Raw genomic sequence first — 26333 nt, forward strand, 5'->3', positions numbered from 1 at the left:
AAAAAACACACAAAAAACCATGAGAAACATGCATTTTTACATATTAAATAATGATCTTGGAGGATGTATGAGATACTGAGATGAATAATAAAAAATAAAGAACACTTTGAAGTAAATGAGTGTATGAGTGCAGCTAATTTCACATTTCCAATTCTAAGGCTGCAGTGGTAAATAAAGCACAAGTTATCATTTTTACATTTTGTGAATTGCATCCAGCATGATAAAAGTTTGTAATGATTTAGTAAACGTCTTTCTGGCATTTAAAAGCATTTGATGTTTTTGGTGATGTTTCACTGGTGCAGTGAAGTAGTCAGAGAATGGTGTTTCTCTTGTGAGTTGTTGTTATTCACGTGCACCCCGGAAAAGCTGTGCTGACAGAACAATATTCCCGTGGTTGGGTGGCTGCTGGCAGGAAGGTGCTTGGTAATACTGAGAGGTTGAGCCCCAGCTGGCGCAGGCAGGTAGGAGGTTCAGGATTCTTCAAGTGGGTCTTGTCAGGGGAATGCCAAAGGCCTGAGACTATTTTAGTTTTCATTGGTCATCCAAAAGCTTCAGGGTATGTTAGGGGGAAAAATCTTGGCACGTGGAACAGCTTGTCTAGCCCTCAGTCCCCTGAAAGTGTATTTGAAACTGAAATGTGAAGAAGTGAGAAGTCACAGAAATCAGGAAATGTTTTGCCAAAATCTGCTTATTTCCCTTGGCTCAGAAAGCAAGCAAGAACATTTCTCCATTAAAAGCTACAGGGTTTTTTAGCCTGATTTCCTAAGGAAAGTGATTTATGCCATTTCCCCTTTTTCTCATTCTTTCCCTATGTCTTCGCCAACAGCTTTTGAAGTCACAGACCAATTTCAACTGTGTTTGTAGGAAGGACAGCAATCTCAGAGACTGTCTTGTTCCTACAGTTTGGGGAAGATAGGCAAACTGGACAGGGAGAAACCCGCAGTCCCCTTTCTTGAGAGAGACAGTCTGCAATGCAAGTTTGGTGCTGACCTGCTTTTCAGCCTGAGCAGGGTCTTTGCTGGACAGAACAGGAGGTGCTTGTAGGTAAGCGGGCTTGTTACAGCGTGGGAGAGAAGAGTAGATAAAAGGTACAGCTCTAAGAACTGTGCCTTGCCATCCACTGAAGCACTTGCTTAGTGAGGAATTGGGAAAGGGTTTTTTGACTGTTAACCAACGCGTTACTGATCAGAATTAGGTAATGCTGTGTTTTGATGACTGTAGGGTTGCCTGGTTTTTATTTTCAATTAGTATGTGAAATAAATCCTTCTGAAATAAAGAGAATAGCTCAAAGCCATGATTAAATTCACATTCTCACGATGTTTTTTTGGGGAAAAAATATGATTTTGGCATATTTCTTGGAAAAGGCTAAAACTTAGACCTTGCTTTCAGTAGGAAAGAGCAAAAGAAAGTGTAATTTGAGTTTGAGAAATGGGACTTTTCCGTCTGAAAGTATTTGACCGGCCATGGAAAATCAGTGGTTTTGGTAGTGGAGGTATAAAACTGACAGGGTGCTGTCTAAAGATTTCTGTTTATTCCAGTTGCTGTATGAAATATATTCATTAGTAGCCAAAGATAAGATGTTTTTCTCAATGTAAGAATAAAAGCAAGTACCTGCCAGGCTGGATTTCCTGCAAGCCTGCTCCTCTGTCTTGTAACACGGAGTTGCCAGTTGAAAAGCAAGGGGAGCTGGGCTTCCCTCTAGAATCACATTTCTAGTTCTTCTGCCTTACCTATTATTTGTGGTGATTGTCGGACCGAAGTTTATAGCATAATATTCAACTTGCAAGATTCTGTCTGGTCTCAGCGGAGTCTGCCCTGCTGGTAGGTTTAGAGAAACTGCTGATAGACTTTGTAATGGTGAAAGTGAAGAAAACCTTATTAGCGTGCTCCTATTAATTTCTAGACCATTCCCTGCTCAGTGATGTCAGACATACTTTCCAAGCCTTCAGTAACACATGTAGTGTTTACAAATCGTACAGTCTTTAGAAATGTTAATTCAGAAGTGTCAACTCTTACAACGTGTTGGTTTTAAAATAACGTAATGGATTGCGGCGTAGTTGTGTGGCTTTGACTTGTGCTTATTTTAAAGCAGTTTTTGTAGTAACAACAAATATTCTAAAGGAAACCGGATTTTCCTCTGACTGCGAGTAGAAAAGCAAGTAGCAGCATGAATCACAGCTTCCAAGAACTGTCAGAATAGGAATGCAGATTCTCCCCCCCCCCCCCACACACACTTTCCTCGCTGTCAATTTTAACGTGGTAATGTGGTTTAATAAAGTTTTTCTTGCCATCCACAGCAGCAACACTTATTAAATGTAATCGAGCAGCTACTAGCAGTTGTGTGGTTGGAGGTGAAAGTACGGTTTGGAACTAGTGTGCTAGTTTCAATGATAATTCATTAGCATCTCAGTAATTTTGCTTAAAATAAGTTTTCTGACCTAACTACAATAGATGATAAATTTCAGGTGAAAATAGTTGTGTTGTTAAAATACCAGCCTTCAGACTGTATTTTTTTTTTCCAGCCCAGAAGCATTAAACATTTTGTGCTGCACTACAGCTTTGCATGATGTTTCACAGATAATAAGATACAGTTCCAGCCTTGAAGAGCTTGTGATCTAAATTTCACTGACATAGAAAATGAGGAAAATGACCTCAGAAAGGGGGACAAGGATTCAAATGAATGTGAGTCAGAGAATTAAGCAAGTTGTAATTTCTAAGAACAGAATAAGGTAGATCAGCAAGGAAGAAGTTGAGAATTTAGAAACAAAAGACAGCATAAAGCAAATCCAAATAGAGGATTTGAAGGAAAAGATGGAACACGTGTTGTAGTGCAGGATTTGCAGAGTGTAATAAAATCAGGAGAGTGGGTAGAAGCAAGATGAAGAGGAACTAGAAGGTGGTAGGAAACAGGACAGGAAAAAAATATGTAGAAATTTAGAAATTATGTTGGTGGGTTTGGCTTTTCTGGGAAAAAGTAGAGAGGAGACAGGAAAAAGGTTGGAGAATGTGCTGGTTTGATTGCCTTGGCAGGAAAGCCAAGATACAAATTCTAGCAGTAAGACTCCCTTAGCCCCCAGCCCACCCCGAAATTTAGCTGTCAGTTTAGGTTGCTTTTAAAACGAGTGACAAAACAACAGGAACCCTGCCTAAAAACTCAGTCTCGGGTATTGGGGTTGCTTTGTCACCATCTGCCTTTGTATAAACTGGAGGACTTTTATCTGAGTTTGTGTTGTTGAGGTGGGGTTATAGAAGCATCTAACACCAAAGCTGATTGAGGCACTATTGCTTTATCAAAGTCAAAAAGGACCTAATTTTTTTTTTTTCCCATTAAAATAACTCCATGCAAACCAACCATAAATCTAATTTTCCATGTAAAGGTAGTGCCAGCTGAACTAAAATAATTTGGAAAAGGAATTTCAGTTAATTTAATCTTGTTTGTGTTGCCGACATAAGAAATAAAAAATAATCTCTCATAAACTTGTGTAGAATATGCTTAAAATGTCACCTAGACACTTTTCCTGCCCCATAGAGCATAGTTTGTCCTTCCTTAGCTATGTGTTATACTGGGATTTAATTCAGTTCATTGATTTCTAACGTGAGCATATTCCATTTTAGAATGAAACGTACGGAAATACATAGAATGAATGTATAGAGCAGTAGATCAGTAGATAAATGTTCAAGGCCAGGTGGGATGGGGCTCTGAGCAGCCTGGCCTTGGACTTGGTGGTCTTTAAGGTCCCTTTCAACCCAAACCATTCCATGATAATGGCCTGCCTTTCTTCTTCTTCCCACATTAGAAATGTCCAATAAAATATACATTTGGAGTGTATATATAGCAGTACGTAGCACTGCGATCTGCATTAAGTGGGGAGTTGTTTTTGTGGAATGAAGTAGAGTCTTTGTGTATAAAAACATTGGTGTGTGGTTAGCTTCTGCTTAGGAGAGCTTGCTGAAATTCAAGTTTGTCATCAGTAAGGGGAAGATGCTTGAGCCTTTCCCATGCTGTTGTATGCCATGTTCTCTGAGAGGTGTAAATTATGTTCTGAGGTGGATCACGTGTCCTGTTTGAACCATAATACACAGGGTTAAGATTGTATGGATGTATTTTCTTTCCAGAAATTTGTCTGGTGTATTATTGATGTTCTGGAAGCAAATCTCCTCTGCAAAGCAATATAGAGTAAAAACTATGTTAATGCTTGGTAGGCAACGTTAGAACTGTAACTGCAGTGTTACCTTTAAGCCATTGCATTTGTCTTGCAGATTTGGACTAGGTAGAAGGTGGTATGTACCTCTGAAGTTCTCCTTCCTCCTTTATGTAGAGTAAAGGAGTTGGGGTGTGAAGTTGTGGATGCTCTAGGGTAGGAATAATATGAAAGGAGAGGAAACGGGGAAGCAATCAAGGGCTCATCTCTCAAAGTTGTTTTGAATAGATTCATCTTTATAGAACTATGTTTTTTTTGTTGTTGTTTTTCAGAAGACTGTGCCAAAAAAACTCTTTTGCTCAGATGACATCGCATTTGGACTACTAATGCTATCCACCCACTCTTCAAGACACAATGGATTTCTAGGTAATTTAAGTAGTAAGTATGTAGATTTTATTGCTGTGAGAACAGTAATGCTTTAAACAGAAGCATCTCTTTTCAACCTCAGGCAAGGTAGACATTCCACTTCAATTTGAGATTGAAATTAATTTTGTGTGGGGCAAGAATAGACTTCAAATAAGCTTTTAATAAGCTTCCATCCTGTACGCTGGAGCTTGGAATAAAACAATTATACCTGAGCTGCTGTGGAAACCAGAAGGAAAAAAAAACAACAAAACAACCCATGATGGCACCGTCCTTAGCAATGCCATACACTAATGTGGCTCTGCTGTTTCAGGAGCCTGAGTTAATGTCTCTCCCAGGGATATGTTGCAGTCAGTGAGCATTTGTGTTGCTGTGCTTGCAGCTTGTTGGGGTCTTCTTTCGCAGAGCTCTCGCCAAATTGGTGATGGACTTAATACCCCATTAATATGAGAATGTATACAAAGGAAAACAATGCGTCTTAGTAGGTTCAAGAAGCAATCTCTCTGCTCGGATGTCATCTTGGTTGTGAAAGGGTTGCACCCCTCACTTCCTTGATACAATGGTGTGTACTGTCTTTCTGAAGATGGGCTAGTGGTGCAAGATTTCTTCATATTTTACCGTGCAGTAAGCTTACTGATTGCTTTGTATGTCTGTGGGCATGCAAAGAGGCACACAAGAGACAGGGCAGATTGTCTGAGTTTCCTCTTCTGAGCAACAAAGGGTTTTTAATTTGATGTTTTATGATGATCACAGCCTTGGGCCCAGTAGCCTTCATGCATGTGTTTACGTGCTTTTTCTTTGTAACTGGGTATTACTGTTAATTTTTTTCCCAGGTGGCCCTATAAATAAAAAAAAAAAAAAAAGGAAACAAAAAAAGAGACCTATTTAGATGTATCAGACTTCTTGCTGATCTTTCTCAAATTGAATAATTTTGTCTTGCTGGCAGACTCCCTCCTTATATTCCTAGCAGTTTGTCGTTCATTGGAAATGGTTGATGGTGCATGAAGGAAAGTGAATGGGGTTGTAGGCAGCAGCGCATGTAGTTAATGACGCTTGACGCCTTCTAAGACCTTGCTTTTGTTTGCTTGTAATTTAGCAAGACTTAAATTAGTGAGCAGTAATTCTGTGCGTTGTGTTTGCCTCAGTTCAGCCTTCACCAAAAGTCAGCCTGTGTCTGAGAATGAGATGGAGCAAGGGGGAGGATTAGTGTTTTCTTGACTCAAGCTGCGATGTTAATCTTACCACAGGAAAGATACAGGACCTACATACGCTGAGGTTTTTAGAGAGAAGTTGAGTTTTTAGGAGAAAACTAGAACTGTTATGCTGCAGTATCAGGCTATTTGTTTTGTGCCATTTAGATTTCTGAAAAATAGGTCTGTACCAGCTCAGTGACTTGCCTAAATCTTTTTCATCTGTCCAAATCAGATGAGGTAGGTATGTTCCAAATCCTTTTAGTTATAACCAGGCAGAGGTACCAGAGCATGTTCTAGCTGGACTGAGAGAGGTAAAGAGGCCTAATTTGCTGCTCTCTGTTGTTATGTCAGGCACAAACACTGAGTAAGGAGGCTTTCTTCTGGGCTCTTCCTTAACGTCTGCCTGCAGCTCCCAATAGGTACGATAAGGAGGAGTGGTGGCATAATCAGAGCCAACCCATAGGAGATGGGAGATGTATTGTAGGGCAGTTAGTTATCTTGGTCATAATTACTGGGGCTGCTCTGCCTATAACAGTGAAGAAAAATTGCAACTTGTTAAATAAAAATTTGTAGGTTATAAAGAGGTAAAAGTCTGAAAATGGTTTCTTGGTTCCTAACAGATTTAAGGAAAAAAAAGTATTGCTTCTGAACGAGCTAAGAGTTTATCCCAGTTTTACATTTGGATCAGAGAATTGACTTAAATTAATCAAACAGAGAAGTGGAGCTGCTGACCAAAGCAAATCTGTGCCTTGGGTCAGGTAGAGAGGTATGAGGAGAGCGAGTTTGTCTAAAGGTTTAAATTATGAAGCGGAACGTACAAGACAAGCAGGAGGCTTATAGTTCCACTTTCTTTTGCTGAAATTAGAAAGTATTTTGTGGAGGATGGTCCTAATGTTTCCTGTTGTTCCTTCTGTTTGTTATAGGACTGTGCTGAGCATTTCTCATATTTTGGATTTTTGTGAAGTGACCCCAAAATGTCTAGTGTTCATGAGTTACAGGATGACAGAATTTCTGTCCATTAGGACAGAATAGGAATAAATGGGATATAGGAATAAATGGGATGATTACTTCTGAGATTTTTATAGATGAAGAATGTAATATTTAATTCACATTAAAGTTTCATGTCTGCTTAATAGGGCTTAAAATCTCAACGGGATAGTTGTATCTACCGTTGATGAAAATTAGCATTAACTGATTTTTTTGTTGTTAAAAACAGAGGTACTTGCAAACTCTGTTCTTTGCTCTGAATCCCAGACCCATTCAGAAGGTAGCTTCTGAAATACATATAATGCTGATCATTTAAAAAAAAAATCTTCATTTTTTTGTATGTGAGAAAGTTTGTATATATTAGGTGTTTTTTTTTTTTAGGCATTGCTTGAAAGAGATCTCATTTCCTTTTCATGTAAATTTCAGCAAATGCAGTGTGAAGCCCATTCTTTCATTTGCAAAAATCTTCTGGAAAGTTATTTGGATGCTGTATATTGAACATCAGTGAAACTAGGTGAGTCTCGGTGAATGTTTTGGTTATTTTGAGCAATGAATGAGTTAATTGTGTGAGACCAAATCCCGTTTATAACTTGCAATGCTAACATATGCTCTGTCATTTAACCTAAAATCTAGAAGATTAAATTATTAGATAAACAAATGACATAGCTCAGAAAAAGGAAGGCAGATTATGCAATATATTCCTGGATTTTCTTTTTGGCTGTGTATATGCCAAATATATTTGTAATAAAGTTCTTTTATAACATCAGTTGCTTGATTAGTTTTCCGTAGTGTATTTGCCATGGTGTTCCTATGGCTGTTCTCTGATGATGTTTGGAACCAGACTAATTTCAGCCTCAAGCTAAACAAATATTCCTGTATCATTAATCTGTTTTCTTTCTCAATTTATGTAGTTATTTGCCTCTGGACTTTGGGATGTGTTTGTATGATGGGAGCAAGCACAAGTTCATCTTTAGCCCTTTTAAATAGAGTTTGGACAAGTTGAATGACAGTGGTAGTGCTTACAGGGCCTGTCATAGTCTAAACTTCGTGAATTGCAAAGTGAAAAACAATACTGCCAACTCTGTCTGAAAGTTTGGAGATGTCAAATCTTAAGTTTGCACTTGCTCTATTTAGTAGTACGGGTAATAGGAGGAAATAGTGAGACAAAAAATCTGAAAGAAATAGTTGGGAAACAAGAAAAGGAGTAAAATATTTAAAGGAAAGGGGCATAAAAGATGAAAGTGAAGAAAAGATGCATGAAGGTGAAGTGGTAGTAGGTATTGAGTTTTATGTCTTCTGCTGAATTATGGAATAGGGGAGATAAAATCTATGTGGCAGTCAGTAGATTGCCATGCAGTGTGGCTTTTGTTTATTTGCTTTTAACTGTGGTAAGGATTTAAGAAAGGCTTACAGAATTCTTCCAGAACCCATACCCTCAAATATTCTCTTGTGTGAGATGGTGCCTTCTTTGATTAGTCTGTTCTGGAAAGGAGGGTACAATTGAAGTCTAAGCATTACCATTTTGATTTAAGTTGTTAATACTGCTTTGGAGAGAAACTCTCAACTATTTCCCCTTATCCCCTACTGATGCAATATGTTTCAACTACATTCCTTTCCCAGGAAACTGTTTAAGTTCTGCTGCAGGTGCAAAGTGCTCTTCTGTCTCTACTGGGAGCACACAGGCCTGAATCAATTATTAAATCCCTGGAAAACTTTGAGTGGCCTGCGCAATGGTGGTTTGCTTCTGGAGACCAGATGGAAATCTAATCCAAAGTAAACCCACTTGAACAGCTAGTGTCAGCACCTGCTGCTTTGATCTACTGATCCGTTTCTACTGCTCCAGTTTATTTGCTAGTGGAGACAGCCAAATTTATTTACTTTGGTTATTGGTGAGTACCTTAGGGCAACGAACATCTCTGTGCGTCTATTTTCTAAATCCAGTTACAAGTTTCAGTGCGTTGGTACTGAGCAACACGACCTCCACAGATTTCCTTCACTGCCTCTGTGAATACAATCTGTCAAGGAAATAGAAAAACGGAGTCACTTAATGAAGTGGAAAATGAACCTATACGGAACCATACTTCATTTGTTGTGATTTAAACAATTAACTGTAAGATACGTCTAGTGCAACTTGATTTTTAACTAGATCCTCCTTGCTATTTGAGATGGCAGTCTCTAAGCAGTGCTAATTTTAGCATCTTCAGTAATGACCTGGAAGAGAAGGTTCTAAGTCTTTGCTAATAAAATATGGTGATGCTAATTTGGGAGGTGTTGAGAACTTGAGAGTGCAGAGAAGACTTCAAGAGGACAAGAATCAAACATACTGAGACATGTTTAGGTAGATAGAAGTAGTGTAGTCTGATGATTCTGTGAAAGAAAACCTTGAAGAGTGGCAAAAGAGAAAAATGCAGATGGAAGCCCGAAGATTTTAGAGAATCATGCAAATATAGTGAGTGTGGTCCTGAATAGTTGATACGGTTTGGTGTTAAATATAGTAGATAGTACAGGAGACTAATAGTTCTGATATAAGTACCTTTGAGCACTCATTTGAAACTCTTTAAAGCTTAAATGTAAGTATTGGGACAGAACATGAATTTCTGAAAATACCAATAAGAGCTGAGTTTGAGGAATTACATTTTTTCCCCCACACCCTATCTTGAAAGTTCTTATCTGAAATGTGGTAGCAGCAAAGCTTAAAGAAGCTTGGCTTAAGAATTCTACGGTTGTATTGTTTTCTGTCTTTCATTAAACATGATCTTAAAATATTTTTGAAAGCACTGAGGGAGTGGAAATGGTTGAGAAATTTTGTTGTGAATGTGAATTTCTCTGCAAGCTCTAAAAAGTTTTCGTTAAAAAAAAATCCTGATGTTTGAAGTGTAATATTGTCATCATAATCATCAACTTCATATACAATTAAGTAGACTGGGCTCAATGTTTTGCAGACCATCGTAATTTATGGGAAGAGGAATTTGTTGGTCTGCTATTGCTGCTTCTCTGCTGAACCTCAGAAGGTGAATCAGTGGATTTTCCAAGCTCCACTTTCTAAGCACAACCTCTGAAAGTTTCTGCGTGTGTCAGTAGCAATTCACAAAGAAAGTACATGTTTCTACTGCTCAGGAGAATGAACAAAGAATTTTAATAAACAAAATATCTGCATAATATGATTGGGCTTTAGAAACACAGAAGGCTAAAAATGGTCAAATGTAACAGTGCTACTTCAAATTACAATGATTTTCCCTCTGGTGTTAATTGTACTTTCAGAAATGTAGTTGTGTTGAGTACTCTGACATTTGAATATTTAAGCAAACATGTTCTTCCTTTATTTCTATGTGTATAAGGAAAGATGAGAGTAAAATTAGATTAGAGTTGACTTCATACACTTTTTCTGTTGCCGCATTACTGTTACTTACTTCATGCAGTACTATTCTTTCTTTTTATAATGTACTGTCTTCCCTGTCTGAACAAGTCCTCTTATTGACCGATTTTGTTGGCTGATGTTCCATTTCCTTTTGGTTCTTGTTTAAATCTTCCAAGGTGGCTAAAGGATGCCTTAACCTATATCTGAAAAGTGGTTACAGATTGTTTTGCAAAGGGCTTCTAGGGACAAGACAAATCCAAGGCAGGAAGACTCTTCTAGTTGTCAGTTAAGACAACAGTTGACATTTCAGCTAACGTGCTGAAATGTGCACAGACACTTCCTCTGTGCACCAGTTGTAAGGCTTTTTTATTTTATTTATTTTTATTTTTTCCTCTTTCCTGTTAAGGCACTTGTTGCATATGTAATATGAAGGACGTGTCCTGTATCGCAGGTTTTGCAAGCACTGTAATTCCAGTTGAGCCTGGATCGTTATACTAAAAGTTCTCTTGACAAACTCTAGTGCTTTGTGTGATGAGATGAAGGAGAGTACTGCAGTGCAGGTGTCTGGAATTCATAACTGTAGCATGGAATTCTTGTTTAATGTGTAAACTTGCTCTTTCTATAACAGGTAGTTGTACTGGCAAGGAAATACTGAAGGACCCACCAGCAGACAACAGAATTCTAGAAAAAGTAAGTCTTTACTTCTGTTAAATCTTGTTAATCTTAGGAATATAACAGAAAGTTTGCTAATGCAGACATGGGGGGAGAGAGGGAGCTGCAGAGAGGAGAAGCTGCTAGTTTGGTATTTTTTTGACTTGGAATGTCCTTCAGTGTTTGAACAGAAAAATGTTCCTACTCTCTCATTTTATGGTAACATGAATGTGAATTTTCAGTTCCTCTTTCTTTTCTAAGGCAGTTTCCTATGAAGTGCACTGCCTACTCCATTCCTCGGGCAGTGAAGCAGTCTACTCTTCACAAACGCTTTACAGAATGATTTAGTTGTGCATGAGTCACGCATGCTGGGAAATCTAAGCATCAGAAGCACTTGCACAGCTGCACAGATCGAGGATTGTGCAATCAACTTGGAAAAAACAGTGCCCATAACAAGATAGTTCTAAAGTGGTTTATTTGCATGCTTGCATTTCTGCATGAGATAAGCACGTTTTAGATTGAGTACTGGTAGCTTTCTACAACACCCGCCGTTTGTTCTTGCATGTTGCTGTTTTCAACTGTACTTCTATTTGTTGTTTTTTTTTATATATGTCCTCTTGGTTCACTTGTACAACCGTAAGAGTTACAAATAATCGTTCTTGGTGTAAGTCATTCTTTCAAAAAACTTTCTTAGCTTCATATTATTCATCCAGATGAATAATCATATATATATGTATGCATACTGATGATCATCTTAAAAATGTCACAGTTCGTGATAATTGTGTTGCTTGACAGATAGATTGATAACTACCTAGCAACATGCCAGGTGTAGCTACTCCTCTGCTTTGCATTTTGCATGAGTTTCCCATTGACTCCAAAGCTGAGTTCAGGGTTTGTTTTTATATCCAGAAGCTCTTCATGAGTCTGGATCAGTGCATGTATACAAACCTCATTCTGCCTGCAATATGATGTGGCGCAGTTTGCCACGTGAGATAGAGCAATGCATGCGAGAGGAAAATGTTTCATCTAAAATACAGAGCAGGCTTCTCAAGTAGTAACAACAAAGCTTATTTCTCTGAGCACAAGTTTGAATCTCACGTCTCTGAATTTTGTTCTCTGGTTGCATTTTAACGCATGAGGTAGGTCAGAATGAACTGGCATTGTTGCCAAAAGATGTGTCTAACCTGGTGATTCACTGCTTCCCCTTGCCCTGTGCCAACATTGCTTTTGAGCAGCTGTATGGTGAAACGAAGTTAGCTGATTTAGCTGAATGAAACATTGTTTGGGTTACTTTTAGGCTGGTCCAGCTTTAGGCTGTGTTGGCTTTGTGATTGCAGACAGCAATGCTAGCAGAAGAGGGAATTTTAATGGAGTTGTGGAAATGAGTGTCCATAATAACTTTCGTTAAAAAAAAAAAAAAAAAAAAAAGGAGGGTCACATTATCTTGAAGACTTTCAGCTTTACCGAGCAATTTGGTAAAGGTGATTAGGAATACATTTAGTTATGAAGTCACTAGTATCTGTAGCCGTGCCATTACCCGCGTGGCCGATGTATATCCTATTCCTGCTACCTTACGTGTAGTAATTTTCACTTACAGACTAAGCTGGAGGAGGTACTTAGTGTGTTTATCCCACATCCTAGGTGAGTGCCCTATGCAGCTGCTAGGGATAAGTCTTTGTCTCCTATAAGTAAATAAAATAATTGAGTTCATTTTGTTGTGCTGTCTAGCGTGGCATGTTGCTCACTCAACCCCTTCCATCCCTTTTTAATACTTGTGTAACTGAGAAGTGGTGAGATATTTCTGGATTTGGTTGATCATGGTATCTTCGAGGATTAAGTTGTTGGGTTGATGTGAAAGAGCTGGTTGTCCCTTAAAAAGGTAAGGTGAGTTGTAAATCAAGAAAAACTGACATGAGATTCATAGCTATACTTTAAAATTTCTTCTAAATAGACTGTAAAGGCATTGGGTGCAGAAATAACTTGCATAATTTAAATTCTTACCGACTGTCTTGGCCATCTGTTGACTTCTTTGATCTCTAAAGATTTTAGAGTGCAGTAGTGATAACAGCAAGAAACGTTTATTTTTCTTCAGATTAGTCAGTCTGACTCTTCATGTAAAATTATGCATGTTCATTTAGGTTATAAAGAAGTATTAAATCTTCCTTGGGTTGATTTTTCTTGGCCTAGGGTAGAATTTTGGAAAGGTTCATTTGTGTGCATTTCTGCAACTGCTTTAAACTGCCCTGCCCTGTCCACCTTGCAGCAGAGACATGCGCTGTTAATAAAAGTCTGGCACTTAAGCTGCTCACCAAACCTGTAGGTTTGTGGGTTTTCAGCAAGATTAATTATAGTGGGCAGGTAAATGCGTTGGTTTTGTTGCAGTAATAATAATTGTAAGGTCTCATTTTCTACCTTTTAAACATGGATTTCTATCAAAACAGCAGAAATGTTTTATGGAATTGAAGAATTTAATTTACGGTTTCTTTGAATGTGTAATAATTACAGCTGTGGAATTTGATAACAGATTTTTGCTAGGACAGTTCACAAAAAGTAGTTTATTTTCTATATCTAGGCATTTTTTCCTGTTATTGGGGTAGAAGAAAAAAAGTTTAACATTTGATCTGTCCCATTTCTTAGTGTAGATATTAATCTTAATAGATATTAATCTACATTAATCACATAGATATAATAGATATTAATCTACATTTAATTTTTTTCTCCTTGGTTAGATTTCATAGTATTCTTATTATTATTTCTCCTCTGTGAGAAATGTGACAAACCATTTTAGACAAATTGTTGTTTAAACTAGCACCTGAATGTGTTTGATACAAAACACTTAAAATTGCTAATGTGTCATAATTACGTACACTTGTAATTGGGTGAAACATCTCAAAGCGGTGACTTGGGGATAGACAACTTGCTACTGTATTTTAAACTTTTTTTCTTTAAATTTCTGCTAATTTTGAGAAATCAGCAAGTGAAAATAATTTTTTGCCAGGTAATTTTATTCTGTATAAAATATTTTGTACTTAGCACAAAGTTTTATGGGGTAATTAACAGTATTCAGTAGGGATTTCAGCTTTTGAGCATAGGGGAGGTATTTTTACCCCTTTCAACTTATGGGAAGAAAAAATAAAAGAAAGAAACCTGTCAATTGCATACATTCTCTCTTTTATTTAAGAGGATGGAGGAAGGAACATGGGATTTTTTGTTCATTGTGAAATATACCAAGTTTAGTTCCCTCATGTGAGCATGAATAACAGAATGTCAAGATTTTTGTACAATCTAGAGCACTTTCTCCTCTGCACAGTGAACACAAATTTGGAATCTCTTCTTGAGCTGACTGCCGGCTGTTCCTGCCCAGAATCCCATTAAAGTAAACAGCTTTTCAGGGGCATGACGGTTTTCAGTTTTGAATCGTCTCATTAACAGGTTAGCTTCTCTTGGTTAAAACTTGTGCTGAGAAGTACTGTTTTTTGTTAAGTACTGTTGGAGGCATTAGTTATATTTTTTCAGACAGTCCTGATTATGAGCTAGGTTGTATTTTCAATGTGCAAACACGGTGTGTACTCTCAAGACTTAACCTGGTTCCCTGTTACAGACCCAGCAGTGGCAGACTCAGTTAAGAGGTTCCTGCTGCCCTTTGTACTGTTCCTCAGCTGTGCCAATTTTCAAAGGTACAGGAAGCCACGGGTTTTAAACAGAACATAACAATAAAGGTATTTAAAACTGTGAGTGTGGTTATGTGTTTTTTTTAAGCACATCATCTCACAAATCTGCTTCACTGTGGCCAGAGCTGAAGTCCAGGAAGAGTGACAAGAAGCAGGGAGGAGCCTTATAAACAAAAACTGGTGCAAGTGGAATTGTAACATGTAGCTGCAGTCCTCCTCTTGTACAGACTAGTTGCACAGGATTTGCAAGCATTATTTTTGTCACGCTTGCATGGCTTTGTTATTGAGGGAAAGGAATCTCCGGTAAGGATCTGTGAGTACAAAGCACTGAGAAAAATATCTTAAATGAGAGTATGGAAGAATATTGACCTGATAGCCAGGTGCTTAAGGACAGGACAAGAGGCAATGGGCACATAGTGAATCTCCAGTTGTAGTTAATTTGGTTAATTCAGATCCTAGAGGGCAAAGATAATACAGGCAACCTGGAAAGAGATGGAAAAAGACTGAGAAGTGCTTGAGTGCCAGGAGAGGCCTTCATTGCCCCCTGTCAATGAGCAGTTTTGTCTGAAGCCTGGCAACTTGCTGAGCTCTTCCCCAGCTGCTGCAGGGAGCTGAAAGGGCAGGCTGCTCGCTGGGGCGGGTACCCAGGTTCAGGCAAGAGCCCAGATTGTCAGGCAAGTTCGTGACAAGGAGTCAGGTCTAAGGACAGGCTGGGAAGTCAAATTGATGAGTCAGAGTCTGAACCAACATTAGAGAGCCGCACTGTGTCGAAGAGCTGGCCTGGAGCACAAAACTCCTGACAGGGTAAGGAGCTGCATGCCAATCTCCGTGCTGAGGACGGGGAAGGAGAGGCAGACTCCAGAGGAGAGAGGTGGAAGGGTGGCCCCAGAACAGCTGGTCAAGGGGAGATCTGCCCAAAGGGTCTGAACAGAGAAATGGGAGATGGGTATTTCCTCTAACCATGAGCTGGAGGGATGGGAGTTGCAAACTGTATTCAGGCCCAAGTTGGAGAGCAAAGAGTTCTCCCAGTAGCAGGACAGGCTAACGTGGGAAGAATGCAGAAGAGAATTGCTTTTTCCTCTAACCCTTATCATCTGTGTTTCTGTGAGGATGGTACTTAGGATGTCTTTTAAACAGACTTCTTAATCTGATGCGACAAACTTTATCTGAGAACCTCATTTTACCTCCCTGTTTGCTATGTTGCCTCTCAGTCATGGTGATCTGCAGGCTCTTCCAGCTGTTGCTTTCTGTGGGGGCTATGCACAAACAGGTCGATGGGCAAACAGTATGCAGCCATCCAAGTGCCATCGTAACTGGACCAACTGTGATAGCTCTAACCACTGCCACAATAGACCTGCCAGGCAGTTCATGTCTGCTTGGAACTGGCCTCCTTTCTGCAAGTCTCACAGGAACAGACTTGAAATAGGAGGAATTACTCTAATAGTGGCAGCCCACACCACCAGGCAGCCATCCTACTGCGCTTTCTTTATTCTATCGCACATGGATGTGTACTTGTCTTCTGCAACATAGACCTAAGCAAGCCTGCACTATTGAAAGGCCAGCTGGAAGGAAATGATGTGGATGTCTGTAGTAGATGCAGCGCACTCCTGCTCTGGTTTCCTGTGGAGCAGGTAAAGATATATGTTTGCTGGTAAAGCGTGTTTATCTACAAGAAATGACATTTGATATGCCTCAGCTCTTCTCTACAAGTACAGACCAACAGTACAGTTGGATTGTTTAATATGATAGATGAATATATCACTGTTCCCAGCTGTTGGAATAATGTTTTCAGCTGCAAAGTTTGGACAGCATTTCTTGGAATTCCTTTCAGCCCCATCATCTCTCTTTGCTTTACTTTTGTTATTTTGAGGTAGAAAATGAGAGAGATACATCAGTTTCAGACTGTAACATTTTAACATTTTGATTAACGAGAAGAGGGGAGGGATCAATCACTCGGAATCATGTAAGCACAGAATGGTTTCGGTTGGAAGGGGCCTTAAAGCCCACCCACTTCCAACCCCACTGCCATGGGCAGGGACACCTCCCACCAGACCAGGTTGCCCCAAGCCCCATCCAACCTGTTCAGTTTAAAACCATCCCTCCTTGTTGTATCACTACACTTCCCTGACAAAGAGTCCCTCCCCAGCTGTCCTGTAGGCCCCCTTTAGGTACTGGCAGGCTGTTACAAGGTCTCCCCATAGCTGTCTTTACTCCAGGCTGAACAACTCCAGCGCCCTCAGCCTGTCTGAGTGTAGGAGTGATGCTCCATCCCTCTGATCATCCTAGTGGCCCTCCTCTGGACTCATTCTAACGTTTCCATGTTCTTCTTGTGCTGAGGGCCCCAGATCTGAACGCAGTGCTGCAGGTGGGGTCTCACAAGAGTGGAGCAGAGGGACCTTGCCCTGCTGGCCATGCAACTCCTGATGCAGCCCAAGGTACGGCTGGCTTCCTAGGCTGCAAGCACACATTGCTGGCTCACATTGAGCTTCTCATCAATGAACATCCGCAAGTCTTTCTCCTCAGGGCTGCTCTCAATTCATTCTCTTCCCAGTCTGCATTTGTGCTTGGGATTGCCCTGGCCCAGACTCAGGACCTCGCACTTGGCCTTTCTCCAGCCTGTCCAGGTCCTTCTGGATGCCATCCCTTCCCTCCCGTGTGTCAACTGCACCACGCAGCTTGGTGTCATCGGCAAACTTGCTGAGGGTGCTCTCATTCCCACTGTCCGTGTCACTGACAAAGATGTTAAATAGTGCTGTTTGCATTCCCCTGATGTGCTTTCTGGTGGTGTTTTCTACCATTGCAAGCAAAGAAGAACTATCTCGAAACGTGCTAACTGGTTCAGTTAGGTCAAACATGATCAGGTTAGAGAGCAGGTTGTGCTTCAGCTGTCTAAAGCTCTCCTGCTCTCTCCTGAAGTCCATGCTTACAACAGAGGAATACAAAGCAAATACTTCCCCTTTTCCTCTCTGCCTCTTTATCCAAAAAAAAGAAAAGGCTAAAGAGAAAACTGGTTGGGCTGGAGGGAAGAACAGGAAGAACAAAGTGCAAAGCATGAGTGGTAGCAATGCGTTATTCTGGGTGTGAGGTATGGTTCTCTGCTTGTCCACTGTGGTGGGATGTCCCACTAGAGTAAAACCCAGGCAGTCTGTAGTCCAAATGAACAGAAATAAATATTCCTTTGCTCCTGGAAAGGAGCATCAAAAAGGTTTATAATTATCTTCAGAATCAGTTTAATGACTAGGTTCTTGGTGATATGCTGGTGTTGGGAGGAAGGTACTGACTTGCTGTGGTCTTCCTGCTCCTTGGCTTGCTTACTGCGCTCTGTTACTGGAGAGTTGTGGGGCATCGGGTGCTGTGGAGGTGCTGACCGCTGTCCTGTGATTTTGATTCTTTAAACAAGATCTCTAAAGTTAATCCTCGGTGATTATAATCACTAGTTTGTGCCCCTGGCAAAATAGGATTATGGCACAGAGATCAGGTTGTATTAAGGATGTTAATCTGCTTCAGCTTGCAGACGGTGCACTGTTGGAAAACTGAATTGTTTCCTATATTTTCCTATATAATTCCTAATCAATTTGCATTAATTCTGTCTGAGGGCTGCAATCTGTGAAGTCATGAAAACATTACATATAAAAAAAATCAAGACAGTTATATAAAAACTTGTTTGCAACATAAGGACAATATTGATACTTTGTCAAAAATATTTAGCTAGGTTACTGTTAAAATGAAGTCCTGGAGACATCAAGGCTTCAGTCACTGACTGTACAGAAAATGAAGTAGAGGCAATGCACTGGCTGTTGTCTCATCTATTTTCCAGTCTAGTCCTGACAAAGTAAGTCATGAGCAAGACTGTAGTGTAATTTCGCATTTTATTCAATCTTTGAACTTGTTTCCAAGATTTAATATTGTCAGTGTGCAAAGCAGCCTTGATGACAAAATTGGACTGCAGTTACTGAAATTCCTTCAGTCTATAACACAGAGCATTTTATCAGGTGATGCAAACTTTTCACTGTTACCTGAGGTTGGATTGTGGCTTTTTATCCCAGGACTTACTCAGAACCACGTTTCTTTGGCCACCCAATAACTCCGTGCTTCTCTGTGACTGATAAGTCAGCATAGCCCAGAGGTTGCAGCATTGCTAGCTTTTGTGATTTTGCTGCAGATTGAGCAATGTTGTGTATTAATAATTTGTATTTCGATGGCAGCAGCTGAAGCTTTTGATTGAGGAACTTAGCTTTCTTAAAAATAGTAAGTTTCTAGCCTTTGTCATTGCAGAAAAGTTTGAAAACTTGTGCTGAATGTGTACGAGAGATAGAAACAAATGCAAATAATTCATGATATTAAAAAAAACCCTCATGATTTGTGGAGACAGACTTGTGACCTTTGAACACTTGTGGCTCCCAGTGCTGTTGTGTAGGCGTCTAGACCTTTCTGCTAGCTCTCACATGCATGCCATTTCGACTGAGTTAGAGATCTGTGCGGTTTTGGTTACAAAACCTTTTCCACTGTGATTAGCTTTCCTTTTGGTCTGGTTTAAGCTTGCCTATGTTCTTTTATAACATAAACATATTCATTTCCTCCTCATCTTGAAATCCCTTTTTGAAATATCCTTAAAAACTTCCTTTTTTTTTTTTCATTTTGCTTTAGACATTAACAAATACGGTTCTGTGCTTAAGGTCCGTGGTGTTTATCCTAAGTGTTTAATTGAGATTTAAAAAAAAAAATACAGCTCTACATACTGCGGGGATGAGATTTAAAATTTTCCTCATTAGAGCTCTGTTAGGAGCTGGGCGAGAGTTGGCAGAGTTCTTCAACTCAAAGCAGTTTAAAAACACAGGTTTCATGTTGCAGTCCCTGTAACCTAGCCTTCCTGGGACTCTTTGTCACCGTTAATGTTTGCACTTGTCAAATGGAACAAAACAGAAGAGGAGAGGAGCCTGCGAGCACCTAAAAAAGTAGGTCAATGGGCCAGCAGGTTATTTGGCCAGAAAAGAGCGAGTGGCTTCATTGAATCATGCTGTAATTGTTTTTCTCTTTTTGGCAGATTGGTCTGCTGTGCTTTAACTTCCTATGTTAATGTTTACATCTCTGTTTTAACCACTTAAGAGCCTCTGTTGCCTGCAGGGAAGAAGAAATTTAATTTTTCTAATCAAATACTTTTTTAAAAAAGAGAGAAAAAAATAGAGATAATTCTGATGTTTTCAGTAACATTAATTAATTTAAGAGTAGCATAAGCTTAGTTTTAGAAGCCACCTTATTTTTTAAAATTTAATTCATTTTATAATAACATTCATAGAAAATGGAATGGATATATTGTATAGCAAATATATAGGCACAGAGAAATGAGATAATGATGGGAGAAAAAGCTGATTTCAGGTGACTTAGACATGTAGAAAGTAGCATAGTTCAAGGGAAGAAGTGTATAAAATACATTTAATTGAAAAGTAATCATATAAAGAAGTCAGGAGTGACTGATTATTTAAACTAGAGGTGATTTTTTTATGGAAATACTCCAATTGTGAGGTAAGTTTGGAATAAATTTTTGAAAGGATTTTTTAACTGGGTTTTCAAAGAAGGGGTTAATGGCTGTGTCTGAGGCAGTAGCAATAATGCAGCTGGGCAACTTTGCTAGTCATCAGCAGCATTCTGCACATTCTGGAGTCCTAAGAGTCACAATTTTGGGGACGAGAAGACATCACTGAGAAAGCCAGTGGAAACCCAAGTAAGAGTTTCAGCAAATAGGATGTTTAAATAATGTTATATAGAAATTATTTGAGGGTGGCATATGGAAGCAAAGATGTAGATGGTGTTGTTGATACCACATTTAAAAGTAAAAATGACATCAAGATTAAAGATTGGCATAAAATGACAGCTTGAAGCAGAGATGAAATTATTTAAGAATATAGTGCTTAACAAGGAAAGAGCTTTAAGGCAAGGTGAATTCTGATAGTGAAATATTTGGCGTGTTTTTAATAGGCAGGATATTGCATTTATAAATTACTCATGTTGGAATTATTATTTCTCTTTTATTTAAAACGTATTTATAAAATTTACTAATTTTAAACCTTCCTTTTTGATTTTTTTTTTACAGTTCATAATTTAATGCTTTTCTGCAGCAGAGGATACATTTAACTCCACATAATTCTTCAGAAGAAACAGTGTTTCACCCCTGAAACTTCTACTTACAAGTCCCAAAGTGTAAAAGGTAAAATTGTATTCTTGTAATTAATAAAGCTCCTACAGCTTTCTGTCATCAATACTGAAGGGCTGAATAGCAATGGTAAAGAAGTGTTTTATATTCTGCAGAAAATGACTGAATTTGATTCTTATACATAGTCCTTGATTTCTGTACTGTTTGCATTAAAGTTGCCTGATTTCATTGGATTTATTTCTGCAGTCTTATCCACTGACACGCATAACCACTGAGGATAAGCTGCCTTTTGCAGCTTTGGATGCAAAGAGAGAATGATCAGACCTTAAAAAGAGAGAGAAAATGCACTACAGGTGCATTTCGTATAGTCTATCAGTTCCTTCAACTGTCTTGGGTACCAAATCTATCTGGGTCACCAGTTCTGACATAGGATCTGTATACAGTAACAAGCGAATGATATTGTTGAATTCTAGAAATTGAGTGCTTTGTTAAAGTGGAGAATATTGATTCTGAAATTCTGATTCTGCATAATGAATACATCAGTTATGTCAAAGATTTTTTTTGTGTTTAGTTACACACAGATTTTTCTTTTTCATATTAGTGGAACTGTATATCATTTAGCATATGGAATTTCATATTATTCCTGATCCCTGTAATGTTAGTTCCCAAATTTGTTGAAAAATTAACACAGAGCTGAAAATGTAGTTAGTGGCTATCTGTGTTAGTGTACATTGTACAAGCTTTATAAAAACAAGGTTCTAATTGGCTTTTGATTCAAAACTTAATTCTCTGCCAGTAACGATAGTTTCCTTTTACTGCTGAGCAACCTAACCTCTCTGTTGATTGCTTTTGACAAGAATTTGAACAAACAATTCTCCGTAATTTATTTTTATCCTGCTATTTCTGGCTGTTTTTCAAATGGTACAGCTTAGTGACTTTATAAACCATGGCCAACTAATCTGAGGAATTTAACTTGTGGGAATGGCCAGTGCAATTGCAGTGTTGAAGTATTAGAGTGAAGGTACGGTTTACTTCCAGTGTCTCTGGAGAATAAAGGCAAGACAAAGTTGGGCCTTACTAGTTGAAGAAGCGGGAAAGGGGACTTAAGGGGTCTTGTGGGGCTCTTGGGCAAAATAGCATGCACACCCTGTGATGCACCTTGGGATTGTGCTACAACCCAGCTTTCCCATTTACTTCCCTGCATCACTCAGTTCTGAAGCTTTGTGGAGAAAAAAAAAAAGCTCATCTTGTGAATCAAACATTCTTAGTATGTGGCTGTTGTAGAGCATGAGACAGTTTGGTTGGAACATAAGCTTTCTTCCTCAGTTTCCCTATCTATTCAAAAACTGGGATAAGATTTTCCTGGAACATTTTGCAGGCTGTCTGGACCTTGGAGTAGCAGCTGCCATATTTCTTGTGGTATTAACACTGCAAGTTCCGCTGGATTTGGCACTTCCAGAAACAAACAAATCCTTCCTGCTCAGAAACTATGAGTCATTGAAGTAGCTAAAACCAGCTCCTTTGAAATAAATGTAATGCCTTTATACTATTAAGTTTATAGCATATAAAAACTCCTGAAGATCTGCAAATTTAGCTCTTATATAAAACTTTTTGCTGCACACGGTTGTTCCTTAATGGCTGACAATGTTCCAGTCCTGCTGCTCCCCGAGCAGCCTCTGACAGCTGACTTTTTATTATCAGAGGGAGAGGTTTAATTGTATTATCTTTGGTTTTTGGCCTTTCCATATATCTGTGCAATTTTATAATTTTTGGGTATCTTGGAATAGGTACTAGTTGAATTAAATACTTATTTTAATTTTAAATCCCTTCTCTCACTGTTAATGTTTAATTCACATTCTTTATTCAAAATAACATATACACTTTAAAAAAAAAAAAAAGGCAAGCAAAAACCTCCTACTGAAGCTTTGTAATGAATAAAAGACTGCTTTAAGGAATGGCCAGGTTAGCTATGAATTTAGCTCGGTATAAGGATCACTTTCTAATAGGTATCATCTTGTAATTTCACGTCTAATATAAAAATGTGCTCAAAAAGAAATTATAGTAAGAAATAAATAACAGCTGTGAAATACTATTTCCCAAATGCTTTCTGTTTGCACAATTTCCAGATGGAACGTATTACTAACTAGGAGGTTATTTTACATCTGTTCAACCTTCAAAATCATATAAGTCTTCTAGATAAAATCGTTGAAATAACAATAAAAAGCTATATCTGAATTTGTAGTCAGAAAAAGGGTTCTATTGGCTTAGTTCAAATTTGTTCATTGTGGCACTTAAGCTCTGTCATGTAAAATAAAATATTAAAGTCCAGGTTATAAAGGTAATGTAGGCTATATTAAAGAAGGTGAGGGTGCAGAGCAGATGGTTGGAATAGAGGGGAAGATTAAAAGCAGTTTATAGAGCAAATAAAAACTTCGGTATGCTCTACTGAAATACACGTTTGTTTCTCCAGAGTCACATTTTGATTTTTTTCCTCTCTTACAGGCAAACGTACAAATGTCTACCACAAGACTAAAGTGTGATATGTTATGTTTTTTACCATAAGCACCCATAAAATGAGCTCCATTGCAGACAGGTATGTTAAGAGACACTGAGAGTTTGGGGGGAATTTCTGTTCAATGTTTTCTATAATAGTTGTATTATTAGAGTTAATATATAGAGAACAGTAATTTATGCAAAAACAAGGAATGAGTTTTTTGCTACCTTGATACTGTTATTTTTATAATCTTTAGATTCATTTAGAGTCATTGGAAATAATGTTTTTATTGTTTGAGATGAATCTTAAAATGTATGACTTTTCAGACACGGAACAGCATCTGTGCAAGTTGAGTTGATTTTTTCTGTTTACTTGATTTTTATTTTTTTTAAAGTACTTCAATATTTGATTAAGGAAAACAAATACACTTAAACGATTAGTGGTGCTGCAGATGACAGTAAAGTGACCTGCTAACCTATTTCAAGGGAAAAGTAATAGCTGAGCCATGGTTTCTGCTTGATTTCTTACACTGGACTTTCGTAGGAGCTCAGGTGATAGATACTAGGTCCTTAATATGCTGGTTTTGAGACTTCAGGAAATGGAACTTGCATAAAACTTACAGAAAGTCAACCCCATTCTGAATAAATAACAATAAAAATGTACAGTAAACCTTTTAAAATGTTTATCTGACTTTTCATTTTTTGGTGAAGTTTGTTGATTTTCACTGAAACCTCAGCCAATTGAATATAAGAATTCCTTCTGAAAGCTTACGTTTATGCAGTGATATAGAAAATAGTTACTTCCTAACATCACCACTGTCTGTACTGTATGATTGCTTGATGATTTATCAGTTACAAATCAGAGAGATGAAGTAAGCTTGTTAGATGGACTTGCCTCAAGGGAAGGAAATACTATGTTGGAAAATTAGCCTGATGTTAATGGGTGGACACACAGCAGTCAGTGAGAGGACAGAACTAAATAGGCTGAAAGCAGGCAGAAGAAATGGGACAAATAAAATGTGAACAGCAGTTTTAGAAACCAGAATGGTTTTGCCTTGACTTTTAAAAGGAAATCAAACAAAGGTATTGTATGAAGTATGTTAAGGCATCTTGAAAGGAAAAAGTGTTCTGATTTTGGTATTTTAGGACCTCTTTAGCAGTACAGTGGCAATTGTCGAGTTAAAAATAAATGATACTTGGTTAGGAACCAAATATAATGAATAATTACTGGTACTGTTTAGAGTCAATTGTATATTTATAATATCACTTGCGTGGATGAAGTATAGCATATTTCACAGCCCTCTTCCATTATTGATACTTCATTACTTAAGAAAAATGTACTTTCTTACTGTAAATTATTGTCATATTTGTAATAGGAGTTGTGAATAAGTAGAGGTAACAAATTATTTTTGTTCTCTGATGTTTTCAAAAGGATAAGGTAATGCAAATAATCAAAAAGATGGAAAAATAGAATTAAGTAGTGCTCAAGTAAGGGTTTGCACAGGGTTGTGAGTTATCGTGAGAAGCCTGAAAATAATTTGGGTCATGTCAGAAATGTACATCTTTTTTTCTTTCTCTTTAGTAAATGTCCTACAAGAAGAACTTGTAGGTGTCTTGGTTTTGGGTTATTGCTGATGGTCCTTGTGAGACATCACAGTAAAACAGTTCTTCAATTTCTTTATGTAGATGAATGAATGATGAATATGGAAGTCTTTTTTTTTTTTTTCTTCCTTGTTGTGTTTGCACGCCAGAAGAGAGAGATTTTACCCTCTCTCATTTATTTATTTCTTTATCTTTCAGAAATGATGGAAGCATTTTTGATGGGCTGGTGGAAGAAGATGACAAAGATAAAGCAAAAAGGTAATTTTTTAGCTTACCTACGCTAAGAAATGTTGTATACTTGGACCAACCAAGAAGATTTCTAAACAGAATAAAAATGTGATTATTGTGTAATCAACCATATTATTTAACAGCATTCTCTTACTGTTATTCTCTAGATATGTTGTGTATTTGTAATTGTGGTTCAGTTATTTGTATCTTTGTTTAAGGGAGCTTTATTCTGAAGGCTCAGGTGCACCCCTCCATGAATGAAGAAACCATTCTTCAAAAACTGGTGTCTGTGATTTTGAGTAGGTGTTCCTGTGTCAGTTCTCACGGCAGAGATTCTGAAGGGGTTGTTTCCATCAGGAACCTGGCAGTAGAACGAATCTTATTTTAAGTACGTGTCATAGTTGCTGTAAAACGTTTTCTCTTTTGTTTTTCAGAGTGTCTAGAAACAAGTCTGAAAAGAAACGTCGAGATCAGTTTAATGTACTTATCAAAGAGCTGGGTTCCATGCTTCCAGGCAATGCTCGGAAGATGGATAAATCCACTGTACTGCAGAAGAGCATTGACTTTTTACGGAAGCACAAAGGTAATTGTAACAAGAAGAAAAGTATTTCCAAGTTGTTAAAATGTTTATGATATTCACTTGGTACATAAAAACATTAACAATTCTGCAGTTCCTTTAAGGAAATTGTCAAAAAATGTAAAGGGTTCTTGAATAAAGATATTCTTAAGATTATAATTTAGGTAGCAGAGCTATAACTGTTTTTGACAGTATTTTGCAGAATCAGTGTGTACTTTTTTGTTTGTTTTTATCCCATAGTTGTCAAACAATTCTGTTTCATAAAGAGAAGCATGCATTTTTGAAGTAACCTTGAAGTTGTTACGTTCACATGGAGACCTTTAGAATACAGCTGCTTTACAAGGTGCAGGTTGTAAACGTTGTTGTCTCCAGCAAGCTTTATTGGGCTAGGTTGTTTCATGAGAGAGTGTGCCACACAATGGGAATACAGACATGGAACACAGGCTTTTTCCTCTACCTAGAACATTGAGGGGGGAAAAAGGGGAAAAAAAGAACTACACAGAAAATCTGTAAATGCTTTAAGCTGAACGTTCTGTTTTTTAAGACATATCCATTGGTACATAAGCCAACGAGTGTGTGTTTTGTAAACTTGAACACTAAATGTCAAAACTAGGAATATCTTTGAACATCTTCGCTATGTTTTTGTTTTGAACATCTTCTCTATGTTTTGGTTGTTTGCATCAGCTGATGGTTGGATATACTGAGATATGCTGTACTGAAGTTCAATATAGATTCTTATTTCTGTTATCAAAAACTTCTACCAAGCCTACACTGTTTATGGCTGATATTTCTGTATGTGAAAAATTCCTATTCCTGCTCCTACACTTGTTCTTAATATGGCACCCTGTGGTTCACAC

The 26333-nt window shown here is 38.2% G+C and overlaps 1 protein-coding gene across 12 annotated transcripts in view; it reads left to right on the plus strand.

Moving 5' to 3' along the window:
• The window catches only part of CLOCK (clock circadian regulator), a 60538-nt gene that overhangs the window by 4927 nt on the left and 29278 nt on the right, over positions 1–26333 (plus strand). For 3 of the 12 annotated variants that reach the window (XM_082760263.1, XM_082760264.1, XM_082760266.1), the window contains exons 2-8: positions 4475–4577; positions 7172–7259; positions 10732–10793; positions 20517–20630; positions 23079–23169; positions 24870–24929; positions 25334–25482. In XM_082760263.1, the coding sequence (XP_082616389.1) occupies positions 23123–23169; positions 24870–24929; positions 25334–25482 (256 nt within the window). In that variant the 5' untranslated portion in view covers positions 4475–4577; positions 7172–7259; positions 10732–10793; positions 20517–20630; positions 23079–23122. Of the gene's footprint in view, positions 1–2663; positions 2683–4474; positions 4578–7126; positions 7260–8365; positions 8635–10731; positions 10794–20516; positions 20631–23078; positions 23170–24869; positions 24930–25333; positions 25483–26333 lie in introns of those variants that run through there. The other 9 variants (XM_082760269.1, XM_082760272.1, XM_082760268.1 and 6 more) reach the window with 9 other exon arrangements.

This window comes from Aythya marila (genome assembly GCF_965140915.1).
Source record: "Aythya marila genome assembly, chromosome: 4".
Classification (NCBI taxonomy): Eukaryota; Metazoa; Chordata; class Aves; order Anseriformes; family Anatidae; genus Aythya; species Aythya marila.